At 40.8% G+C, this 15,861-nt stretch overlaps 1 protein-coding gene across 2 annotated transcripts in view; it reads left to right on the top strand.

The window, feature by feature from the left end:
* Positions 1-15,861, top strand: part of pex14 (peroxisomal biogenesis factor 14) — a 57,247-nt gene that overhangs the window by 20,845 nt on the left and 20,541 nt on the right. The window contains exons 3-4 of one of the 2 annotated variants that reach the window (XM_028994380.1): positions 6,071-6,155; positions 14,900-15,010. In XM_028994380.1, the coding sequence (XP_028850213.1) occupies positions 6,071-6,155; positions 14,900-15,010 (196 nt within the window). Of the gene's footprint in view, positions 1-6,070; positions 6,156-14,384; positions 14,567-14,899; positions 15,011-15,861 lie in introns of those variants that run through there. The other variant, XM_028994381.1, reaches the window with a different exon arrangement.

Consider the following 15,861-nt stretch of genomic DNA (forward strand, 5'->3'; position numbering starts at 1 on the left):
TTGTCAGTAAATGTGGTGTTTTTATTATGTTTATCACAATATATTTAGGACTGCAACAACGAATTGATTGAATCGATACAAATCGATTACTAAAAGAGTTGGCAACGAATTTCCTAATCGATTCGTTATGTCGCGCGACGTGGAGATGTTTGATTATTAAAAAAAAAAAATTATTATTTGAGCGCAGAGCGGAGTGAACACACTCGGTCTCTCTCGTGCACAGATGCTAGCAGAGTTTGGCGCCTCATAGACAGCGCGGAGCAAAAAAAAACGAGCGGAGGTAGAGGACAGATACATGGCGGAGGCAGAGAAATCTGCGCGAAAATATGCAAAAGCGACATGGCACGGCACGGGAGCACCACAGCAATGATCCAGCACCTGAAACGTGTGTTTGATGAGGAGGAAGGGAGTTCAGCAGCAGGGTAAGTCGCTACAGAATCCTACTTTAGTTCCGTTTTGAAGTGAGGAACGTAATGTCCCTGGTGCTGGTGTTTAACTCGCCGCGGAGGAGAACTAGACTGGGACTTACAGCGCCACCTACAGGTGTGGAGGGGGGATGAAACAGGGTTCGGACTGTTCTCTGTGTCTCCGCGTGGACGACTCGCCTATTGTGTCCCTGAGCAAGACTCTTAACCCTAAGTTGCTCCAGGGGGACTGTTCCTGTAACTACTGATTGTAAGTCGCTCTGGATAAGGGCGTCTGATAAATGCTGTAAATGGAAATGTTTACCCGTCATCCAGCTTGACAAGCATGACAAGTTAGCGTTAATAACAGTAGTAAAGCAGGAGTGCTATAGTTACTTTGCATTAAAAGACTAAAGACATGTTTTTGTTCACTTTTTTGGACCATTCATTTTTCAATCCGTTGTCATGTATAGCTACACTGCAAAAAAAGCTTTTCTTAACTAGTAATTTTGTCTCGTTTCCAGTCCAAATATCTAAAAAAATCTTAAATCAAGATTACTAGACAAGAAAAATGGCATGAGGAAATTAAGTGATGCTTAAAACTTCTGTTTGAGATTATATCTCATTAAGATTAGTTTTCTTACCCCATTGGCAGATAATTTTGCTTGTTTTAAACAATCACTTAATTTTGAGATGTTTTATCAGAAAACAAGACATCATTTCTTATGCTGTTTCATGTGTCTAGTAAATGTATCTTGATTTAAGATTTTTGGACTGAAATCAAGACAAAACTACTAAGTTAGAAAAGTGTGTGTGTGTGTGTCAGTGTGAGAGTTTGTGAGTGTGTGCATCTGCGAGTGTGTGCATCTGCAATGTAGTGTAGAGAACAAGTTCTGACATTCAAACAAATCCTGTTAAATTTTCTGATTTGTATTGTTCTTTATTTTTTTATAAATTATTTATCGTTCTGGCAGCTCAGGTGGCACTTTATTTTAAAAAAAAAAGTCTATATTTGGCAGATGTAAAGCATACATGTGTATGTTTTTGTGTTAGTCAATTTTTATTTTATTATTATTATTATTATAACAGCTCAATGAGCAACATGTTTGTGCACTTTCTAAAGACTTTGGTTCTGCTTTTGAATAAAGGGTTGGAAATGAATGCTTTTCTTGTTTTGTTTTTTTTACCCGATTCTATGATTAATCAAAAAAATAATAGACATATTAATCGATTATTAAAATAATCGTTAGTTGCAGCCCTAAATATATTATAATGTAGAAATATATCACTAAAATTCTTCATCTCCGACATGCCCAATCGTACATCTATTTATTCAGTGGTTGAACTCTACATTCCTCTCCTTGAGACTTTAAATGGCCTGATCCTCAGTGTTTGTGTGAGTCCAGCAGCAGCAAAAGTTTTAGAAATGACTGGCTATGCATACTTTAGTTGACATTAGTAAGACCTGGTCATTCAAAATTCTTACCTGTTTACCTGTCTTTTTACTTTTGACTTAACTATTTGACTTGAATTGTAATTAAGTTAAAGAACTACAGTGCATCCAGAATGTGTTCACACTGCATCACTTTTCCCACATTTTATGTTACAGCCTTATTCCAAAATTGAAGAAATTAGTACATTTTCCTCAAAATTCTACACACAAGCATCCCATAATGTCAACATGGGGGGAAAAATAGCATGAAGGTTCAAATTAAGGTCAGGTGCCTCCTGTTTCCCCTGATAATCCTTGATATTTCTGCATCTTAATTAGTCCATCTGTGGAAAAAACAGTTGAGAGTTCGTCAGAGCACCAACCAAGAATGAAGTCAAAAAAGGAATTGTCTGTAGACCTCCGAGACAAGATTGTCTTGACTGGAAGAAGTACATAAAACATCAGCACTCTTCCTAGAGCTACCCTCAAAAGTGAGCGATTGGGGGAAAAGAGCCTGAGAAGTCCTCTGTTGACAGAGGAGAACCTTCTACAAGGACAACTATCTCTGCAGAAGTCCATCAATCAGGCCTGTATGTTAAAGTGTCCAGATGGAAGCCACTCTGTAGTAAAAAGGCACCTGAAGGACTCCCAGACCATGAGAAACAAAATTCTTGGTCTGATGAGACCAAGATTAAACATTTTGGTGTGAATGCCAGGCAAGTTTGATTAAACCAGGCACCACTCATCACTAGGGGGCAATACCATCCCTACCGTAAAGCATGGTGGTGGCAGCATCATGCAATGGGGATGTTTTTCAGCTGCAGGAACTGGGAGATTAGTCAGGATGGAGGGAAAGATGACTGCAACAAGGTAGATCCTGGATGAAAACCAGCTCCAGAGCACTCTTGAACTCAAAGGCGACACTTCATTTTTTCAATGTAACACTGTTACATTTATTACATGTATGTCATTCATCAGACACCCTTATCCAGAGTGACTTACAATCAGTAGTCACAGGGACAGTCCCCCAGACTCTCAGGGTTAAGTGTCTTGTTCAGGGACACAATGGTAGAAAGATTTTCTGGCAGCGTTATGAAAAATTCTCATTCCAAAGTAGTGCCGGTAGTGACCGTGGCCGACTGTTTTGGGCACAGTGCTGCTCTGGGTAGGGGTTTTGCGCTGTGTGGTGCTGCACCCGGTGGCCTTGTTCCCACAATGGTCATTTGCAATGTGCCGTAACATATTTTCGCACAACCAATAGAAGTCAAGCGAGCAAGAGTTCTTTCTGCCACTTTGAAACACACACAAAGTGGGAATGGGGGAAAAGCTGATCTTTCTCTGAGTGTCCAGAGATCTACAACACAACATTATCGTCTTACCGGGAGTTTGGAAAAGCAGGCATACTTTTTGCGTTGAGCCCTGCAGCGCTGCTGCGTTTGGTCTGAAAGTGGCTTTAGATTTTCTCAAATGAGCAGAAGAAGGGTCTTTGTTCAGTCTGTGCTCTCATGATGCCACGGATGTCTAAACCAGGTGTTTTTTTGCCATTTGTGGCATCAGGGGACTGTGGACTGAACACAGACCCTTCTTCTACTCATTCAAAGCGTCCACACAGATGTACCAGACCTTAACTATTGTATTTGAAAAAATCATGTGACCATGTTGAAAATTTATGGGATTCATTGTGACTTATTGATATCGAAGCATTGATAACGTTAATCGTGAGACAAATGAAGGTTCACACCTCTAATACTTAGAATTTTGTTTGCATGTTAGGCTTTCTGATTGTGACTCATTTTTACAAATTTCTGCAAAAACTTTCTTTTTTTTGCAGCAGATATTTGATATCTTGGAGCCATCGTCCTTGTACTGTACATGTATTTTTATTTATTTGTTTTATTATATACTACTAATTGTCACTAGAGGACAGGGTTACACTAAAGTTAGCTGTATCTTACAAATTGATTTTCTTCACGAAATGGTCTTATTTTTTGTTGTGGAGCAAAGGTCAAGAAAGGTACAATGTAAAATCTCGATCCAATTCAAACCTAATAAGACAGTGGCAGTGAAATCCTGTCTGCTCATCAACTTGACCGTCTCCTATCATGGCAGTTAATGTTTGTCTCTTCCTATGATTGAGTTTTGGCCACTTTTTCGGTTACACCTAACACTTTAGCACTCATCGTGTTTGTAAAGATTATTGGTTAGAACATGGTGCACTTTCAGTGCATTAGAAATTTTAGCCTTACAAGAAACATTAGAAAATAATGGTTGATTAACAAAGAGGTGTTTACTGGTATTCACCAAAGCAGCATCCTCCCGCCTGCCTCTTTAATTTCAGCTGATATTTAGCCTGCCAATCCCAATGTGTCTTGCCCTGACGCAGTGATGCAGGCCTCCACTTTAAAAGCACCATTGCATGCTACCTTACACTACGACCGGGTGATCTATATGTCAATAACTGGACAAGGCTAAAATCTGGACAATGTGGTTATAATTGATTGAGATGTCTGGGTGCACCTTGGGTGAAGCAGCTCTGTCATCTGCTAAGAAAAGCACTTTTGCTTCTGGAGATCCGATGTGCTCTGATACATAAATGGATGAAGCTTTTTCTGTTAGTCCTGGGTTGTGTATTTAGTGCCCTATATGTGTACAATGTTCAGTTTCTCTCTGATACTGACTGGTTTAGTGAACAACAGGCAAGTTTGGTATGAATTTGCATGGCCATAACACAACAAACGTACAGTATCGGGCCAGTCCAGATGTGAAAAGCCCCCGAAAGCAGATAGTTGTGTTCCTGTGTGTTTACTGTAACTCTGCTCCTCCAACATCCGCTGGTGGTGGGGGGGTTCGGCGTGCAGACGCTTTAATCTGCCTGTCACAATGCAGGTTCCGGGTGACTGGCTTTAATACGCCCTCAGCGTGTAGACATCCAGGAATTTCCAAACCCTTGTGTAACCTTTGTGTACTTGAAAGGTCATGGTGACACAGCAGTGTGGTGGCCACATATGTATTGACTGCTTTCTTTATTTGAAACTGTTTGTTGGGGGAATTAAATTTATTCAAGCATTTAAAATGTGAGTGATTTAGTCCTCATTGTGATGCCCTGTGATGATCTTACGTTTTAAAACAACGATTTAATTTTTTTTTTTTTTTTTTTGTCCATTTATTCTTCATTGGCTTTAGAATCCATATAAATTGATGCTCATATCTGTTTCATAGGATTTGATAGCAAAACCATGTCCCTCAACCCACTTTATCATGATTTGTCTCTAAAGAGTTATATGGCACTTCAGCCCATGTGTCTATTATATATTCTCCTCAGACCATTTTCAAAATGCAATTCTTTTGGATTGAAACAGGTCCATAGTATATGCAATGCATTACCCAAAATGAATTAACAGAGACAGTACGGTCAATCACACATTCTTTATTTATTTATTCAGTTTTTTTGCCTGCAGCGTAAAGAAAAGCATTGTATTCAAAACCTTTCAACATTACAGGTCAGACTTTTACAATTGAATCACAGGGACCACAGGTGCGATAACAAGGCGTTGCGCTGATCTGCTCCACTTCGCTCATCTTCATCTAGTTTTTAAAAGCACCACTTCACAGCTTCCCACTTCAAACTTGTGTTTTAACCCTGTCTTCTTCATTCATGGCAGGCAAAAAAAGTGTCTAAGTGGGAAATTAAGGCCCACCTCAAAGGAAAACATGGGCAAATCGATGAACGCTGTGCACTTACAACTACACATGTTCAGGCAATATTTAATTTTCTAATGCATTATTACTTGATCATTACACTGTGCAAGACTGGCTGATTTGATCATAATGCATTTTCATCCTTACGATTCAGCCTTAAGATGCCTACTCCTCACTTATTAGATACAGTGGGACACCTCAGCATTAAGTATGGATTTTTTTTTTTTTTTAAGTGAGCCCCTCACTCACTTAAGGTTGGCGTTTGTCTTAAAGAGGATAATGGCAAATTAAAGTCCATCCTGCCATTATTTCAGCAATTTGTGCCCGGCTAATTTTATAACTGCTGATTCACACATTCCCCTTATTTCTTTCTAAAGTGGTTAGATGGTCTCGTCTCCACATTCCACACAATGAGGGGAAGTCTTCACTGGGCATTCACATCAGCTAATCCATTTATGGCAGATATATTGTTGCTTTTTAGACATTCTGAAGGAGAACTTTGCTGGGAACTGACCTTTCTGTTTTTAATTCTTAGATTGCAACAGCTGTGAAATTTTTACAGAACCAGAAAGTCCGTCAAAGTCCCCTGGCCACCAGAAAGGCCTTCTTGATGAAAAAAGGTAAGATGTAGTCTTCTTTTGTTTATTTCTTTGCTTCTTTTTGTCAATTTAACCCTCCTGTAATACTGTAAATTGCTTTTAAGCTCGCAAATAAAAAGTATAGTGGTCCTCTATAGCGGAAGTCACATATCAGGATAAATGTGCTGTATCAGACACCGTGAGATGAGGTCAGTTGCTTTTAGGGGTCAGAGGTCGAGACCTTGGCTGTATGCCCTGAGGGGGGTCAGGTCTGAGTCGATTTGACTGCAGAGAGGTTGATCCTGGCGCCATAGATAAATGACCCACCAGTTGGGACAGTTCTGTGGGAAACAGAAAATTAATATTGACTAACCTTCCTACATTTACAGTGGGACTGTCAATTATTTTAGCTTCTAGCATTTTAAGGCTTTTACCTAATTTAGCTTTTACCATAAATATGGCCCCGACTTGAGTGGAAAGTTTTATTGAGTGCATTACTGGTTGGGTTTAATGAAGAGGAATTCCAGAGGAAGAAAAATAAATAAAAATATACAGATAACCTGTACACCAGTGATTCTGTTCATTAGCAAAGGTCTTCACTTGAAGGTGGAGCAAAAGAAAACCAGTGATGTTTAAAATCAAATTTATTTATAACACACACACAGAAAATGTATTTAAGACACACACACAAAGATAAAAAAAAGTTGCAATTTTCATTATAATGTTGTCTCTTCAGAGATGTCTGTTTCGGCCTCATGTCAATCTGATGCTTTTTAGATATGAATTGTTATTTTCTCTTGACTAGTTGTGTACGTTAGGGACTAATTAATTGTAAACCTCTGTGACTGGGTGCAGGCACCGTAGTAACGAGGCCGTGAAAACAGAGCCTAAAAGATCCATGATCAGCGGTTGAAACCTGAAACTAAATCCATTGTTGCCAGCTGCTATCTGCTATCAGTCACATGAGCGCTGAGTTATGACTCCCAATATCTTTTGATACCTCCGAACCCCCCCAGCTCGATCTGCGCCTCTCATTAGCAACAATTCAACTCTATTTATAATTCAAGGCCGCTCGCACGAGCTGCATATCTAATAGGGTTGCATGAACAGATCGTCTTTAGGTTTCCTGGTTTCGTCTTTAGTGTTTTCCGTTAATACATATACAGTTACAAACATGATCAGGTTATATGTATGTTAAAAAACAAAAGGATGCATGAAAAACGGTTTTAAAATGCTTTCCTCTAAGGGCTCTATTAGGGCATCAAATATTTATGTGCTTGCATCCTGCTACATTTTAATAGGTCAGTTTCCCCTGGCAAGTATGTTGAGGGGTAGAATATGGATGCAAAAAGAAAAGTACAAATATAAACACAAAAAACATAGGCTAGTGTTTGGGTAAGGCAGGAAAAAAGCGCATCTAAAGGCTTAATATTGGTTTAATATTTATTTGCTGTGTACAATCTGGATGCTGGCTTTATAAAATCATTTAAAGTTTCTTTTAAATAAAGCATTTTTTTAATGAATCTGTAGGTACTTGGTGGATGGTGTCATTTGTGCGCTGGTAATATATTTCTCAGACATCTTAATTCCAGTGACCTCCCGCAAGTTGTTAAATAAAAGATTAATCACGGTTCTGCTGTTTTGTGAAATTGCTCTGATCTGCATATGGCACAGACTGAACACAATCACTCCGGGGTATTTGGGAATTTCAATAGATCTATAGGTTTGGAAGGCAGGAGTGTGTGTGTGTGTGTGTGTGTGTGTGTGTGTGTGTGTGTGTGTGTGTGTGTGTGTGTGTGTGTGTGTGTGTGTGTGTGTGTGTGTGTGTGTGTGTGTGTGTGTGTGTGTGTGTGTGTGTGTGTTTAAAGATGGCCCTTTGGAGATCTTTGAATGAGGGCCCACACTTTCCAGGTCACCAGCCTTTTAATTATCAAACCTTGTAACCACACTGTTTGTGATCATCCAAGAGTGTTTACAACGGGCAGCAGGAACATTAATTCCCGCTCCAGAAATATCATGTGCACTCAGTAATTCTGGAAGATGGAGATTTCCATAGTCAGGGTGACTGTGTGACACTGCAATAAAGTGGACAAGGCAGCAGCCAGGTCACCCTGCCCACCTCGCACAAAGATCTGATGTTGTAGTGAAACGCGCGTGAGTATATCTGGATGAAGGGCTTTCCTGGTGGTCTCCCACCTTTCAAAAACATAGGCCAGGTTGTACTTCGGGGGTTTGTGCATGTTGAGAGAAAATGGCCCTGTATCAGCAGAAGCCTGCGCCTCACCTTGAGCAATGTAATTATGTCACAATGTTGAATCACTCTGAATGGGTGGGAAGGGGGTAATATTCTAGGTAAAGTGCTGACTAATGTTAAGACTATTTCTCTTTATTACATTTCACATAAAAAATATGCTCTTCTCTCTGCATCATCACCAGTGAAGTGGTCATGACAAACCTTCCTGTTTTTTTTTTGTATTGTGCTAGGTGAATTATTTTAATTTAAATGGTTATGAATGGTTTAATGCTTATTAGGATGTATTTCTTGCATTCATTAAAAAGGCCTTGCTTTATACAAAAAGCAGGAAGAATGTGTTCTCTGGTAAATTCCATATTTTAATCTGATTACTGTGACCTTGGCCTAACCCGAAAAGCTAATTAATGGATATTAAGCTACATGCAGGGAAATATGCAAGGTCGTCATTGTAATTATCAAGCTGTCGCTACTACACACAAAAAGCGAGAGAAACACTACATCCTTAAAAAAATGATCATAAAGGGAAAGGCTTTCCATGGGGAGTCCAGAACAGGTATTAAACACCGGGAGCATCAGAGCCGCCATAAAATAAAAAACAATCGGATTGCTCAGCAAATGAGGGATTTAAATTGGATTCTTTGGACAGCCGGCGCTGACGCACTGGAACAGATGAGTAGGGGAACGGGGCGCTCTTTGATTGCGTGTTGGAGATTCTTCACTCAATAGCCTCTCTTTGCAGATATTATTATTTACATGCGCAGTTATGCTCTAATGTGCACTGAAGGAAGCCTCTTTTGTCTTTCGTCCTACCGTTCTCCTTTCAAGGGGAGTGTGATTGCTTTTGATACGCATACAGAAATATGCCCTAATGTTATGTAAACTGATAATTTCACAGCACGAATTGTCAATTACCTTTTCAGGCTTTCCTTGCACCTCCTCATTGGCTTTCTATGATTAGCAAATCGTTGCTCTTGTCAGTCTAAAAGATGTATAAAAATCTCCAGTTACGAACGACATGTCTGGTGTGTGTGTGCTGATGCAAATGAGGGACCGCTTCCGATCCGCAGTGTCTGGCCAGTAGTTTATATGAGCGATTCCCTAAAAGCGTGGAATCGGATTTCATATTCCTTTTGTAGCATTTGCTTTAAATAAAGTAGTGTCAGTAAAGGGACCCCTGCGCTTTGTTCTGTTGGGCTGCACTTTTGACCCTCCCCAGTCAATTGTGAGTCCTGAGTTATGATGGATGTGGAAACCTGGTAGTCCAACACTGCTCTTGGCATGAAGGTAAAGGCTATGGTTCATCTTGGATATTAATGGGCTGCTGTTTGCAAGTGAGGCTACGCGACTCACCTCTTGGACAAAAATGGCAATGACCAAGGCCTGCGCAGAGGGCGCGGGGATTGATGTGGTTATAAATTACTCTACGGCGCCACCTAGCCCAGGCTCTGCGCCACTTTGTCATGAGCAGTGGGCGATAAAGCAGGGAAATGAGAGCAGAGTCCCTCTTTTTTAATACATAAATGAATAAGCTATGAGAGTGGTCATTATTTAGGGCAAGCAGTTGTGGTCACACTGTACTTAGAAGGCAAAGTTGGTGCTTCTTGGAAAAAAAACGGCTAAAGTCGTGCACTGCTCATTTTGAAGGCTTGTGACCTCTATCTATTTATGACCATGACATTTTATTACGTATTTTTTTTTCTGTACACCAGCAATTCATATTCAAAATGTAAGTAATTTTGGTTTCAAGGACAACTCAATAATTCTGCTCTTGTAGGATAGTAAAAAGGCATTCACCTTTTTGCACTCAACATATTTTAGTAAGCAATTTTATAATTGGTTGTCCAGGATTGTTTTAACCCAGAAGGTTTAGAATTGGACAGACTTTTGGTATTATCCCTGAGTGTAGACCTGTAAACACACCTTGATCAGCCACAACATTAAAACCACTGAGAGGGGAAGTGAATAACACTGGTAACACACCAGTGTATGGGCTATATTGACCAGCAATTCCTATGAAACCTGTCCTAATACATGGGACAGGACATTGCACTAAATGACACAAACCTCCCTTGTGGGATGGGGCTTCCCATCATTGACCAGCAAGTATGAGTGACCACTCCGTGCCCCAGATGTTCAGTGTTTTGAAGTGTGAGTTTTGGGGATGAAGGCACAAAGAAGCAGCCATGGTCATTTTTCGATCAAGTTCATGATTAATAAATTGCAAGTATTTAGCAAGTATTTGACTCTACAATGGTAGACATGTTGTATTATGCTAGAATACTCTATCTGCGCATTTTCCTTTATGGAGCATGTTGCTGTCACTCGAATACTTGCTGGCCAGTGACTGGAAGCCCCGCCCATGCTAGGTTGTGAAAACCAATAAAAAGTATGCGGTTTAACTGAAGAGCCTGTAGCAAGTGAGTGGTGAGCAAAAAAAAAAAGAAATAACACTATTACTTTTTTTTTTTTTTTTTTTTTCTTACGTCTGTAATTTTTTTATACGTTTTATTTTTACTGAATATTTGAACATTTTTGTTCTAAAATTTTACCACATCTGATTTCATATAAATGAACTTATATTTCGTATAAATTGACCACATGACACCTGAGATCAGCGATCTACTTTAGTCCATACATCTGTAAATCAGCTTTTTTGTTTCTATGAGTGGGCCCTGCACAATATTGTAGGGGGTTTTATTGTGGTGGCTGATTGGAGTACAGAAGAGCTGGTCATGTCACCTTTTGTGGTTAGGGCCTTGGATGTGTGGGCAAAAGAAAAGCTGAAGAAAACAAGGGGCTGGAAAATAGAGCTGTAAATAATGTGACGAGCAATGGGTTTTCCTTTAAATAAATACCGATCAGGTTTATGTTGAAAGACAATAGAAAACGTAGCCCAGATATGCAGTTTACAGTATTTATAGCTGTAATATCACCGTGCCACCACCGTAATTTCATGCCCCAATGAGAATGGCAAGGTCAAAGCCAATGCTTGGGCTGAGCATCTGCTAATACGGTGGCTCGTAAACAGGCGCCATGTGTATCAGGTGCACCAAATAATACAGGATAATGAAATACAGAATAGCTTTCCATTAATGTTCCTTTTACTATGTTGTCATTAGACATACACTGCTCAAAAAAATAGATCTGAGTGAATGAAATATTCTTATTAAATACTTTGTTCTTTACATAGTTGACAACAGAATAAGAAAAAAATATCAAATCAAATTAATCAACCCATGGAGGTCTGGATTTGGAGTGACATTCAAAATTAAAGTGGCTGATCCGGCTACAGGCTGATCCAACTATGATGTAATGTCCTTAAAACAAGTCAAAATGAGGCTCAGTAGTGTGTGTGCCTGTATGACCTCCCTACAATGCCTGGGCAGGCTCCTGATAAGGTGGTGGATGGTCTCCTGAGGGATCTCCTGCCAGACCTCATCTAAAGCATCTAGTGGCGTTGGTGGATGAAGCAAGACATGATGTAAGCACAACCCACACCTGTGGACGCCGGGCCCTCATACCGCTCTCACGGAGTCTGTTTCTGACCATTAGAGCAGACACATCCACATTTGTGACCTGCTGGAGGTCATTTTGCAGGGCTCTGGTAGTGCTCCTCCTGTTCCTCCTTGTACAAAGGTGGAGGTAGCTGTTCTGCTGCAGGGTTGTTACCCTGGGGTGGGGTGGTAGTAGCCTAGTGGGTAACACACTCGCCTATGAACCAGAAGACCCGGGTTCAAATCCCGCTTACTACCATTGTGTCCCTGAGCAAGACACTTAACCCTAAATTGCTCCAGGGGGACTGTCCCCTGTAACTACTGATTGTAAGTCGCTCTGGATAAGGGCGTCTGATAAATGCCGTAAATGTAAATGTAAATGTTACCCTCCTACAGCCTCCTCCATGTCTTCTGATGTACTGACCCATCTCCTGGTAGCACATCCATGCTCTGGACACTATGCTGACAGACACAGCAAACCTTTCCATAGCTCGCCTTGATGTACCATCCTGGATGAGCTGCACTACCTGAGCCACTTGTGTGGGTTTTAGACTCATGCTGCCAGAGTTAAAAGCATCGCCAGCATTCAAAAGTGGGGCGGGAAAAAAAAATCTTGTAGCATGATTCCACAAGTCAACCCACCAAATTGGGGGTTTACAGCATCTGCATCCACAGGTTTGGGGTATTTTAAGTTATTTATTATATGTTTGTATCAAATTTAGTCACCATGCTTTTCCATAGGTGGATCTGTGTGGGGAAAAAATAGGTCCACTATTACAATATTATGCTGTGTGTCAGTTGCAGTCCTTGTTGCATATTTTGTGGCAGGAAATGCAGTGTTCCCGGGGGGGATCGTTTTCTTTCAGTGCGGTTAATGGCAGGAGGGGAGCATCCATGTCCTACCCAATACTCTGCCACCAGCGAGTCTGCTGTGGTCGGAGTGTGGAGAGGTCCAGGGACATGTTATTGTTTATTGGACACTGTCGTCGGCCGCCTGTGCCAGCTCAGCACATGCAGCCACAACTGGCAGGCCAATACTTTTCTTAAATTATTCAGCAGTATTCATGGACATTTCCGTTCCAAAGAGTACTATCATTTCACATAGCCATAAAATTTGTGACCCTAGCTTTATCTGCCACAGTGGGGGAAGGGAGGATTTATGCGATAAAATGTAGCTCTATTGATCCTGCAAAGGGATATTCCGATATTTAAACCTTTTCTTTTGTAAAAACATGTTGTTATTATTATGTTATAGAAGATTGAACAATATGTGTCTGATGAGGACGGGGGAAAATTCAATATGGTATATTCCTCAACCATGGGATCTGGACTGTAATTTGCTACGTAGTTTCTTCATGTGTCTGAACTAAAGTATTTCCCTTTGAAGAGACTTTTTATTTTAACTCCATCCCAAATCTATCTCTGACATGTTTGTCAGCTGAATATTTGTTGAAATCTGCATCTTTTTAAACAAAACCAGGATATATATTAAGTACAGACAATCAAAATAACACAAGTTATCATCCCTACATACAACATAATACATATTAATTAACAGTGCATTATAAGTAAGGTTAGATGTCGAGTTGAGAAATATTTTTACTCTTAGTTGAGACCATCATAAAACTGGCAGAGCAGCAAAAAATGGTTTCAAGAAGACACAACTATACAACAAGCATTTTGTAATCCCCTTCAGGTTTAGTGCAACAGATAAAGAAGGCCACTCCAACAAACACCTATACATCATTCTTCTGAATTTCTACATTCACCAGTTCCTATTATAGTAAATCTGACTTGGCAAGGTTTTGTAGATCGTGTAATCAGAAGGTTGCCGGTTTGAATACCGATCCACCAAGGTGCCACTGAGGTGCCACTGAGCAAGGCACCATCCCTACACATTGCTCCCCGGGCACCTGTCATGGCTGCCCACTGCTCTCTCAGGGTGATTGGTTAAAAGCATAGGACAAGTTGCATTGTTTCGTCAGTTTGTTGTCAGATTGTTTGTGCTTATGATCATTTCAATGAACATCAGACAAATGAAATATGTTCTGTTTAAAGATTGTTTCTTTTTTCAAGAAAAATGTATTGATTTGAATGAAAAATGATTTCCTGGCAAACATTAAGACACATTTACTTCATAGCATTGACTGTTAATGGTAAAAACATATGTTTAATATTAAAGTTCAAGTAACCTTTATTGTCATCTCTTCTATATATTGTGCAGATATACAGAGAGACGAGAAGACGTGGCTCCAGTTTACACAGTGATTCCTTTGGAAAGTTCAGGGTATAGGACTAGTTTAACACAACTGTATGTGGCTGTGCAGAACTTTAGAGTAAAACATAGACATAAATAAAATGACAGTAAGTAAGTAAGTTGAATAAAGCATACTGATTCTGATCCCCAGCATTCTAGGGACTGGACAGGAGTCTTTTCTTCTCTTGGCTCGTTCAGGCATGCTGAAGCACATGTGGCCTGGCATTTACCCTGTTTCCTGACTGGTAGAGCAGTGAGACACGTTCGGTAGTCTGCCTCTGCTGTGTGACCTGAATTAGTACTGAAAGTGGCTCTTTTGGGTCTCTTGCCTCAGTGTAGCTGGAGACTGAGTGGAATTGAATGGTTGTGAAGCCCAGGGGAACGTCAGTAGTAAACAGGAGGGGAGTGGAGTGGAGATGGAGGACTGCTTCGTTATGTCTGTGGCTAAGTAAGTAAAAGCTGAAGGGACAAGCTTCAGAGATCAGACAGGAAGGGAGATGATTGCAGAGAGTGCATAGAAGATTGTTTAGCACTAAATGTGGTGCTAATTCACTGTAAATCTGTGTTCACTATCTGCTGAATAATCCACTTGTGGACAGGGCTATTTTGGGGGGTGTTTAAGACATAATAACATTTCTGTTCTGTGATAACCAAAAAGTTTTACAAAATGTTTTTTTTTGTGAATGGACATTGATCATGGCTGTAACATGCTATGAGGAAACCTGCTCTCATGTGTCTCATTTCTTCATTTTATTGAAATATTTTATTTGCTTCTGTGCAGGCCTGACTGATGAGGAAGTGGAGCTGGCCATCCAGCTCTCTGGCAGCACCGAGGGTCCCGCGGGCCACCCTCAAATTCTCCCCTCCACGCAGCTCACCCCAGTACTACACCGTGAGTGCCCTTCTGCTCTGTAGCAAAAGGTTTCATTCTGTGTTTGTACAGACCCAGTGTATTCAAATTATGCCCATATCTGGGCCCATGATTGCTACACAACAGTGATGTCTCAGTCTGTAATTAATTCCTGCCAACGCCAGCTAGGCGATATCCTCCTGCCTATATCAGTGGAGATTACCCAGCATCCCCTTTCCGAGGCCATGGAAAAGGACCTACACCCTGTATCTTTATTACCATGGCTGGTTATGGGCACTGGCCACTGATTTGCCAATGCAGAATGTAGTACGCATAATGCTCCACCCGTATGACAATAATTCCAGATGTATTCTCCTCTCATTTATTACTGCTCCATCCTTGACTCCCCGGCATCTCATGTTTTGTAATGAAAGTGATGTTGATGGGATGGCCGTGTACTTAGGCTCCTGCATGACTGTAGTGGGGGTTTTATATCAAAATCGGCTATAAGGGAGCTGCATAATGAGGTGAGTGTGGCGAGTCTTGTACAGGGGGTCATTGTGAAAAGAGGGGGCCACCTTTCTTTGATGTCCTTGTTACGGGGACGATGCACAGGGACCTGCATCCATCTCTGTCGAAGTAATGGATCCTCTGATCTCTATTTCCAACCCAGGGAAGGACAGTAAGGCCTCCTCTGAACCCAATAAATTTGAGAGGAGATTGCAAAAACGGTGAAATGGTGTGCCCAGTCTCACACCTTAAGTGATCAAATGGGGAGCAGTGGAAAGGAGAGGATCAGAGGCGTGTGTTGGGGGTGGGGTGGGGCTGAGGAGCAGAAGGAACTGGACCACATCATAGTGTGTTCAGAGCCACTTTTCCGTATCGTTCCTGTA

Source organism: Denticeps clupeoides, chromosome 10 (assembly GCF_900700375.1).
Source record: "Denticeps clupeoides chromosome 10, fDenClu1.1, whole genome shotgun sequence".
NCBI classification, from domain to species: Eukaryota; Metazoa; Chordata; class Actinopteri; order Clupeiformes; family Denticipitidae; genus Denticeps; species Denticeps clupeoides.